Source organism: Anolis sagrei, chromosome 6 (genome assembly GCF_037176765.1).
Source record: "Anolis sagrei isolate rAnoSag1 chromosome 6, rAnoSag1.mat, whole genome shotgun sequence".
Lineage (NCBI taxonomy): Eukaryota > Metazoa > Chordata > Lepidosauria > Squamata > Dactyloidae > Anolis > Anolis sagrei.
The window spans coordinates 21063485-21073639 of NC_090026.1; the positions used below are offsets into that span (position 1 = coordinate 21063485).

General features: G+C 39.0%; 1 protein-coding gene across 4 annotated transcripts in view; it reads left to right on the forward strand.

Annotated features, from left to right (window-relative positions):
* SYT5 (synaptotagmin 5) overlaps nt 1-6880 on the forward strand; it is a 51476-nt gene extending 44596 nt beyond the window's left edge. For all 4 annotated transcript variants that reach the window (XM_060780466.2, XM_060780464.2, XM_060780465.2 and 1 more), the window contains one exon: nt 1329-6880. In XM_060780466.2, coding sequence (XP_060636449.1) covers nt 1329-1538 — 210 coding nt within the window. In that variant the 3' untranslated portion in view covers nt 1539-6880. The remainder of the gene's footprint in view (nt 1-1328) is intronic.
* The last annotated feature ends 3275 nt before the right edge of the window (nt 6881-10155 follow it).

A 10155-nucleotide genomic window follows, 5' to 3' on the forward strand; every position in this document is an offset into this window, starting at 1 on the left:
TCGAATAAATCTCTATATGGAGAAAGAAGTCTGTTCTGCAAATCCTAATGGAATTGGCAAATTCTGGAGTATGTTTAAAGTATTCCTTGATGCTAGTCTTTTGAAGAGCTTTTAAGGAACTGGGAAGATAGGCGGCCATGAATGCCAAGTGTCCCAATCTCATCCCAGATAAATTACTTGAATCTTTCCCATCTTAAATGGGAAAACTGAACTTTTTTGGTGGCACTCTGGGACTTGAAGCTATTGCATAATAGAGGAGAGAAGATGCAGTTCTCAGCAGAGAAGTTATTAGCTTAGTCTGAGGTTTACATCCTTTTTCATATCTCCTCTAATTTCCTATAACACACTATCCTAGAATATAGACTGAGCATCTTTCATCCAAAACCCGAAATTGTCCACATGGGTGTCTTATATAGTGCCACTTTGCATTCTGATGGTCCAATGTACACAAATGTTCAATGTGTTGTCAAAGGCTTTAATGGCTGGAATCACTGGGTTGCTGTGAGTTTTCTGGGATATATGGCAATTCTGGAACATGGCCATATAGCCTGGAAAACTCACAGAACATTATTTAACATGTTGTAAGAAATTACCTTCACGCTTCCTGTATAAGGTATATATAAAACATAAATGAATTTTACATTTAGACTCCCATCTCTGAGATATGTACAGTATATGCATCTATAGGTATTTCAAAATCTGAAAAACCCAGTCCAATACACTTCTGGTCCCAAATATTTTGAGTAAGGAATCCTCAACTTGTATACCAAACAGTCATTGATAACTCAAGAAGGAGAAAGTGAAGTTGAAAGTGAGGGTTGTAGTTAGGCTTAGAAATGGCAGGAGGGAGAAGGGATGGAATACCGTGTCCAGTTCTGGGAACCACACTACAAGAAGGATATTGATAAGCTGAAATGTGTCCAGAGAAGGGCAAACAAAAAAAATCAAAGATTGGGAAAGCCTATTGGGAAAGGCTGAGGGAGATGGGTATGTTTAGCTTGAAGAAAAGAAGGTGGAGAGGAACATGATTGCCATGTGTACAAATATTTGAATGGCTATCATGTTGAAGAGAAGGCAAGCTTTTTTTCTGTTTTTTTCTGGAGACGAGGACATGGGGCAATGAATTCAAGTAGCAGGAAAAGAGCTTCCACCTAAACATTAGGAAGCACTTCCTGGCAGTAAGTGTTTTGATTGTGTGTTCCTGCTTGGCAGGGGTTTGGATTGGAGGTCCTTGGGTCACTTCCAGCTCTATGATGCTATGGTTAAACCTCTGCATTCTACCTATGATTCTTCATATGATTGCAATTATAATTCTTCTCCCTTTACAGAAAGTTCAGGTTGTTCTGACGGTCCTGGATTATGACAAGCTCGGCAAGAACGAAGCCATTGGAAAGGTCTTTGTGGGCTGCAATGCTACAGGCGCAGAGCTTCGCCACTGGTCCGACATGCTGGCCAACCCTCGGCGGCCCATTGCCCAGTGGCACACCCTGCAGCCCGAAGAAGAAGTGGACGCAGCGGTTGGCATAAAGACCTCTTGATGCCCCTTGGTTGCTGGCCGAATTACCCGGCAACAATTCTGTCTCCCGTCCAGAGCGCATGGGAGTGTGTGGGTGAGGCGCCCCTGAAAATGCGTATGTGTGTGTGGAGGGGGGAGCCTGTGAGCCTGTCTCTTCTCTCAGAGCCATTTCCTGTTGAAAAAAAATCTTCCAAGAGTAAATCCTGTTTTTTATCCACTGTGTAAAAAAAGGAAGGAAGCTTACATAGTAGTTGGAGACAGGAGAGAGGTTTAATACAGGTTTATTATGAAGCTAACAAAGCAAATTTTACAAGTTTAGATATTTTGCTTTCAGATATGAGTAATGCACTTCAATTCTGACCCTCATTAGCAGGTGGGCTTACCTTTCAACACAGAAAAATACTTAAAATTATTGGATCATATGTTACCATGCTGCCATAGGTCTCAAATAAACCTACTGTTTATCCCTTTGAACCTATAGATTTGCTACCGGTGTCTTTAAGTGAAACCATTTTGTACACGTTTTGGCTAATGTTCTATGGTGCCATGTTTGAAAACTAGACCTCAGTTGGAAATCGGTTGTAAACAATATCTACAGATGTGTTTACAACAGGTTTACTAATATATTTGTTTTCTGATTACGTCAACTATATAACCTTAGATGTTGTGTTATACCTGGAAAGCAAGATGCAAAGTTAAAAAGCATAGCAGAAATGTTTTGAACATTTAGAAAAAAATGTTTGAAAACATAGAAAATAGAAAACTTGAAAATAGCTTTACATTGTGACCAAGGCTGCAGTTTATACCCACTTACCTGAGAGTATGTCTATTGAATCCAATGGTACGTATTTCAGAATATGAAACTGATTCATACAAAAACATTAAATTGTTGGTCTTTTGTGCTATAAAACATTTAAAATTTGGATCGCCTTAGAAAACCCAAAACACTATTAGTTAGGGATAAGACTTAAAATATAAAATGTGTGAGTTTAAATTACAGAACTCTAGGAAGTGTGTGGTAGTAGTGCTAATTACTTTAATACCTTATATTAACATGCTTATTTGGTGTATAAAAACTAGATACTCAACTAAACTTTAGTATAAATTGGTAATTTAGGCCCCTTTTACACTGATTTATAATCAAGATTATCAAAGCAGATAATCCACATTATCTGATTTGAACTGGATTACATGAGTCTACACTGCCATATAATCCAGCTCAAAGCAGATAATCTGGATTTTATAGGGCAGTGTAGAAGGGGCCTTAGTTTCACCTGCAAAATTAACATGATTTTTTTTCAGTTTTAATGTTTAAGCATAGTAGAGTGTTAAACATCCATCAGCCAATGTATTAAACTATTCATATATAGTTTATCCTATTTTATATTGATATAATTTAGATTTTATAGCAGTTTTAACATAGCCATTGTCCAATTTTACAGTACCTGCTTAACAGCATATTTATTAAATATTTGATATGGGTATTACACAAAATTTGCTATAAGCTTTAAGTGGACGAGATAAGTACAGATTTACTAGTGTTTTACTACCCAACTTGTAATAATTTTGCTATCTTGAAAACAAGTTTACATTTTTGCTACAAGCTTAAGCCTGGTTTATTATTACAACTGCAATGAGTTTGATGTTTGACACATTTTATAAATGACAAAGAGCAATTATCCAGATGTTTACTCTAGGATTTACAGCTGGTTTACAATGGTTTTACATAGGCTGAAAAAATGTTTACAATCCATTCTCCTTTGCTGTGGCAATGCTACAAAAGTACGGGTTTTGCAAAAAATATTTTGTAATTCTGTAAGTAATTCTCTAACTCTAGCTAATTTGCTGGGCAATTTATTTAGTAAGTAAACTCACATTAGCAACAAAATTGTTTTAAAGAATTTCCAACCATTTGAAGAATTAATTTGAAACTTCAAACATTTGATCCCCAAATCCAAGTATTTGCGTGAAATTTTCAAAAATCACATTTGGAATCTGAATTTTGAACAAAATTCTGAGAAAGCTTTTATGTCAGAGCTGCTCAGATATGTGGACTAGAGGATGCTGCAAGTTGTCATCCCAAAATTAACTTTAGATGTGTTCCTTAATTTTAAAAGGATACCATATTTGAGTTCTGCGTAGGAACTCAATTTAGAACTATAGCTATTAATATGGAAGAAAATTTCTCATTCACTGTACGTTTACAATAGATTTTATATCTAACATAAATCTGAAGTTCACCTAAGTGTTAAATCCATGGAACTCAGCGAGAGAGAGACCATTAGGTTGTAGAAACATTTCTTAATCTTGTGAGTTACAGATGAGGTCCAGTTTTCAAAGAAAGTTGCCATCTCTATTTGGGACAACTTGAAATCCTTTTAATATGGTCTGAATTAGAATTACCTTATACCCTTTTTTGATGCATTTACCTACTCCTTGGTCATACCATACTTATGGGATTAAAATCCCACCACTCCCTTTCTGTTAGAATGATATACTAATCTTCATCACCATCATTTTCATCTTCATCAATGGCTTCAGCAGATCCTTAGATTCAGTAAGAACTTGAGAAGCCCATACTTGTAATTTTTTTTATTCTGTTAATGTACTGTTTGGGATTAGCAAATGCATTTGATGCCTTTCTCTTCTTGGGGAGGTAGAACAGTATTACGTTTTCAAAATCCTCTTGTGGGGAGGGGGAATAGGAAGTTTCTAAATCTTGCAATGTATTCCTATATATCAGTGGTTCCTAACCTTTTTCTTTTTGACAAGGAACCACTTGACCAGGGACCACTCTCCAATATTAGTACCAAAAGGTACTAAAAGGTATGAATCAATTTTTGGTCAACTTCAGATTCGGTTTAATTATTTGGGGTACTGTTTCAGAAAATTGCCTTGGATAGACCACATCAGCTCTAATTTCTGATACAGAACATATGCCATCCAGTAGTCTCCATCTGCTTGCCCACAGAAAACCATATTTATTAAGCCTCGCCATTGTAAGAGAGTTTTGCGAGACCAGCTGCTCTTGTTGCAATGATGTAGTAATGGTGAGGCCACAGACCATATTTTAGTTCTTGCAGACCACTGGTGGTCCACAGACCACAGTTTGGGAACCACTGCTATATATGTTTTCATATAGTTAAGTCCCACTAAATTCAATGGCACTTATTCCCAGGAACGTGGGTAACTAAAGTTATAACTTTCATAGATTCATATTCAGGAAGAGTTAATAATAAATTGCTTTGGAGTATTACGTTATCTAACTCTCTCATCCTGGCTTTAAAGGTGCAGTTATTCCTTCTTTAATCAGTTCCCCCACACTGAGTGCTTTTAGATAGAGTTGCCAGATGGAAAACAGGAGGTGGTTTCTGTTTCTTTAATGGTTGCATAGAAAAGGGAGTTTCAGCTTGTCAGGCAACCAGGTAACAAGCAATGGTCTTCTGAAATGCTCTCTTCTACATAACTATTAAAAGGATAGGAGCTGTCTCCAGTTCTCAATGTGGCAGCTCTACAAGAAGACCCTTGACAGAAACAGAAGACAAAAATTATGAGAAAATATGGAAAACAATATACTACCTAAATATTCCGCCCAAACCTTAGGAAGAACTTCCGGGTGGTAAGAGCTGTTCGACAGTGGATTATGCTGGCCAGAGTGCTTGAAAAAAAGAAGAAGATTGGCCACCAGTTCATTCACAAACTACATAACTTTTACAGCATTCTTGGGGGATTCTCAAACCAATGTCTTTAATTCTTCAAGTCAGTTTTCGCATTATTTTTTTCCTCAGATTTTATAGAGGTGGGAATTGTGCAGTGGCAGTCCAGGGAAATAAAAAAGTGTTGGTTTAACATATGAATTTTATCCACTGTCAAATTACATGTATTCTAGGCTCCACAAGTCTAGCTGGTATGCTTTGTTTCATCCAAATGTAAAGAAAATTAGATTTTAAATGAAACCTAGCTCCTAGTGGTATTCTTTGAGCGCAGCTGAGCTTAGCATAATGGAAGGAATCTTTTCTACACAGATGTTTAGGCTCGAAGGTTTTTTTTAATCAGCCTACTAATCATAACAAATAAATGGTAAGGATTGTGAATATTATAGCCCAAAGGTTTATCTTGATTTACAAAGACAACCTGGATTTTCAACTTTTTTGGGCTTTGAGTATATCTGTTGATCATTAGTGTTAACAGGTAAGGATCACTACCCAGTGATGAGTGTCAAATCTAAAATTAATTTCCTTCAAAATAGGAAATAATACTCTAATCACATACCGGTAAGTGAGTACACTCAAGCGTTCAAAAAGAAAGTCCCCATAAATTAATTACTGCTTCATGCTTTGTTTATTAAAAATGTAAATGGATCCTGTTCATTTCATCAATAAGCCCATGATAATACCTAAAGCTATGCAGATCCTAATAGATCCAGTGTCAGATTTGTAACCATGGAAATGTTGTTACTAATAGCTTCTTGGGGAGATGTAGATCTTAATCTCCTTCCACACTGTGGAGCAGGAATCAAAGATTAAACCAAAAAAGAAGAAAGAAAGAAAGAAAGAAAGAAAGAAAGAAAGAAAGAAAGAAAGACTAGACCCAGGTTAGCTGGCCATCTGAGGGACATGGTGGCCATATTGATATGTTGCTAACTGATGTGTTTTATAGTTGCAGTGTTGATAGGATTCCATATCCATCCATGTCATTTTAGATGGTCCCTTCTCGGTTGACCTTTCCAGATCAATCTTGTGTCAAACAAAGCCATCACATCCCTTTGGTTTTCATTTTGTTAATGTCAAAAGAGAAGAGAAGCATTCCAGATCATGGTTACTGCCGAGCCACAAGGAGGTACTGTGTAATGTGTCACGCAAATGACTGTTCATTTCAAGTAGCTCAAACACCATCTCATTATCTGCTAGCACCATCCACACCCTTGAGTAGATCAAGAGGGTGTCCATAGAAGACGGGTGACATTGAGTTGTCGGTCAGTGCTGTGTTGTATTTCCATCCAATGTGCCCTGCAAGCAAATTCACCTTTCTCACAATTCCTTTTCCCTGCTAACATCTATCCTCTGCTTTTATTTGGCATCGGCTAGCATGGAGATGCCAAGGTCAACATGTCCACAGCAGTGAAAATAGGCCACCTTGAAGTTTAACTGTCATGACTGAAGGGCTTGTGTAAAGTGCAGAAGGCTTTGTAACTTTGGTGTGTGTTGTTTCTATTCCCCGACAGTCCTCTCAACCACCCTTTTTAGTGGTGCTGTCCTTTGAAAGCCGCCCTCCGTTCCCCTTTTGAAACCAGTTTTAATATTGATGTATTTGACCAAGCAGTACTCTTGTCTGTTAATAAATAAGAGATCTCTATATTTCAAATGTGTTGCTTCTCATTGTCTTTGCTTATGGCTGCAGGGTTGAGGTGGGTGGTGTTGCAGGAGGGCCTGAGTTGAAGAACTATAAATCTTGCTATACAATGGTTTGTGAAAGAAAATATTACCTTCCATTGATTACTGAACTTTTCAAAGATGACTGAATCGATTTCACTAACTTCAACTGGACAATGTTATTTTTGGCTTCCTATGAGAGTCATGGGCTTACTGTTAAGGGAAAACTGAACTATTTAATCCATTGAGGTGTGGAAGGTATGAGGGTGAATCTACACTGTAGAATTAATGTAGTTTGATGCCACTTTAGATGCCATGGCTCAATGCTAAGGCATCGTGGGAGTAATGGTTTGATGAGGCACAAGTGCTTTTTGCCAGAGAAGACTACAAGACTTGAAAACCTACAGCTCCCATTAATCCATAACTTTGAGCCATGGCAATTAAAGTGGTGTTAAACTGAATTAATTCTACAATGTAGATAGACCCTAAGTGTTGTCAGGCTGAAATTCCAGTCAGACTCTGCTAGTAACTTCTAATGATGAGATAACATGGGGATTATGGTAGACCGGCATCTGAAAAAGAACACTGCTTTAGTTTCCGATGTGCATTTAAAATGGTTCACAAATAAAAATCCATTAGGCTCACAAGGCAACAACAACAACAGCAAATGTATTACCCACCTCTCCTCCTTACAGCTTAAGGTAAGATATTGAAACACGGATGAAGAAGAAAAGAATCCTCTCATCACATTGCATTAGTGTTCCTGGATTTATTGCAAGGAAAGACATACAAAAATAATTAAACTGTTTAATTGTGATGGAATCAATCAGCAGCAAGTAACAGCTCCCATGTTAACAGGTAAAGAATTTGGCTTAGGTTTTAAATTTAAGCTTTAAAGGAGCTGTTAAGGGTTCTGGTTGTGGGAAAGAGTTCAGAACTTTGGACAGCTCCTCTGGATATTAAAAAAATGTGTCAGGAGCGACTTGAGAAACTGCAAGTGGCTTCTGATGTGAGACAATTGATCGTCTGCAAGGAAGTTGCCCAGGGGATGTCCGGATGTTTTGATGTTTTACCATCCTTGTGGGAGGCTTTCCTCATGTCCCTGCATTGGGAGCTGGAGCTGACAGGGGGAGCTCATCCACGCTCTCCCTGAATTCAAACCTCCAACCTCTCGGTCATCAGTTAAAACAGAAAGCAGATTCACCACCATGTTGATATAGAATCTCAGACATGGGCAACTTTCGACTTTCCTCCAGGTTGCTCTTTCGTTACCCAGGGACTAAACGGGACACCGAAATACTCCATAACTATTTTAAAGCCACAAATCAACTTGCTTTTTAAAGGGGGTGTTTATGCAGTCATTCTGGACATTCTCTATTATGTACAAAGACCTTCCAGCTACTAATAATCCCAGCCTGGGGCAGGAACACATGTGAAGCAAGTTAAAGCCACCTGTCAAAACCCAGGGGACGGCCCTGCATTAAATATCTCTCGGCCTGGGCAAATCCCTCCCAATCCCAGAGTTAAAACAGGGGCTTTATGTTATGAGGATCAAGAGCGCTTTTCATTCAATTAAAGTGAGGAACAAAGAGCAAAATGCATCAGGATGAATAGCGGGGGGTGTGCAGAGATGAAAGGATATTGGAGAATTAACGTGAATAGGCAGAATATATGATTACTACATTACAAAATGAATTGTTAGAGCTTGTTTGAGGCCATGGATAGGGATCGGCAGTATGCAGCCTCCCATAGGTCTCTGGGATACAAATCCCTAGTGAGTTAAGAGATGATGGGAGTTGATGTTGAGAGATAATGGGAGTTGATGTTGACAGGTGATGGGAATCGGAGTTGAGAGATGACAGGAGTTGATGTTGAGAGATGATGGGAGTTGATATTGAGAGATGATGGGAGTTGATATTGAGAGATGGTGGAAGTTGATGTTGAGAGATGATGGGAATAGATGTTGAGAGATGGTGGAAGTTGATGTTGAGACATGATGGGAGCTGATGTTGAGAGATGATGGGGTTGATGTTGAGAGATGATGGGAGCTGATGTTGAGAGATGATGGGAGCTGATGTTGAGAGATGATGGGAGCTGTTATTGAGAGATGATGGGAGTGGATGTCGAGAGATGATGGGATCCGATATTGAGAGATGGTGGGAGTTGATGGTGAGAGATGATGAAGGTGGATGTTGAGAGATGATGGGAGTTGATGTTGAGAGATGATGAGAGTTAATGTTGAGAGGTGGTGGGGGTTGATGTTGAGAGATGATGGGAATTGATGTTGAGAGATGATGGGAGTTGATGTTGAGAGATGATGGGAGTTGATGTTGAGAGATGATGGGAGTTGATGTTGAGAGATGATGGGAGATGATGTTGAGAGATGATGGGAGTTGATATTCAGAGATGATGGGGTTGATGTTGAGAGATGATGGAAGTCAATGTTGAGAGATGATGGGGTTGATGTTGAGAGATGATGGAAGTCAATGTTCAGAGATAATGGGAGTTGATATTGAGAGATTAGGGGTTGATGTTGAGAGATAATGGGAGTTGATATTGAGAGATTGGGGGTTGATGTTGAGAGATAATGGGAGTTGATATTGAGAGATTGGGGGTTGATGTTGAGAAATGATGGGAGTTGATGTTGAGAGATGATGAGAGTTGATGTTGAGAGATTTTATTTATCGTGTCAGGGGCAACCAGACAATTGTATTACATTTCTAACAGAACAAAACAAACAGACAGACAAAACACAAAATTTGCAAGCTTGGTAGTTGGTTAAATGTCCTTTGACCAGTAGCTGGCCACTTGAAGTGCCTCTGGCTGCAAGAAGGTCCTCCATTGTGCATGTGGCAGGGCTCAGGTTGCATTGCAGCAGGTGATCTGTAGTTTGCTTTTCTCCAGACTCGCATGTCGTGGATTCCACTTTGTGGCCCCATTTCTTAAGATTGGCTCTGCATCTTGTGGTGCCAGAGCACAGTCTGTTCAGCGCTTTCCAAGTTGCCCAGTCCTCTGTGTGCCCAGGGAGGAGTCTCTCATTTGGTATCAGCCATTGGTTGAGGTTCTGGGTTTGAGCCTGCCACTTTTGGACTCTCGCTTGCTGAGGTGTTCCTGCTTAAACTTGGACTGTTACATTGAGGAAACCTGGATTCAAATTCTTGTTAAACGACAAAATTAATGCAGTTCAGTGCCATATTAACTGCTGTGGCTCTAATCATGAGAGTTACAATAAAAGATCTTTAGCCTTCTTTGCCAAAGAAGTGCCGC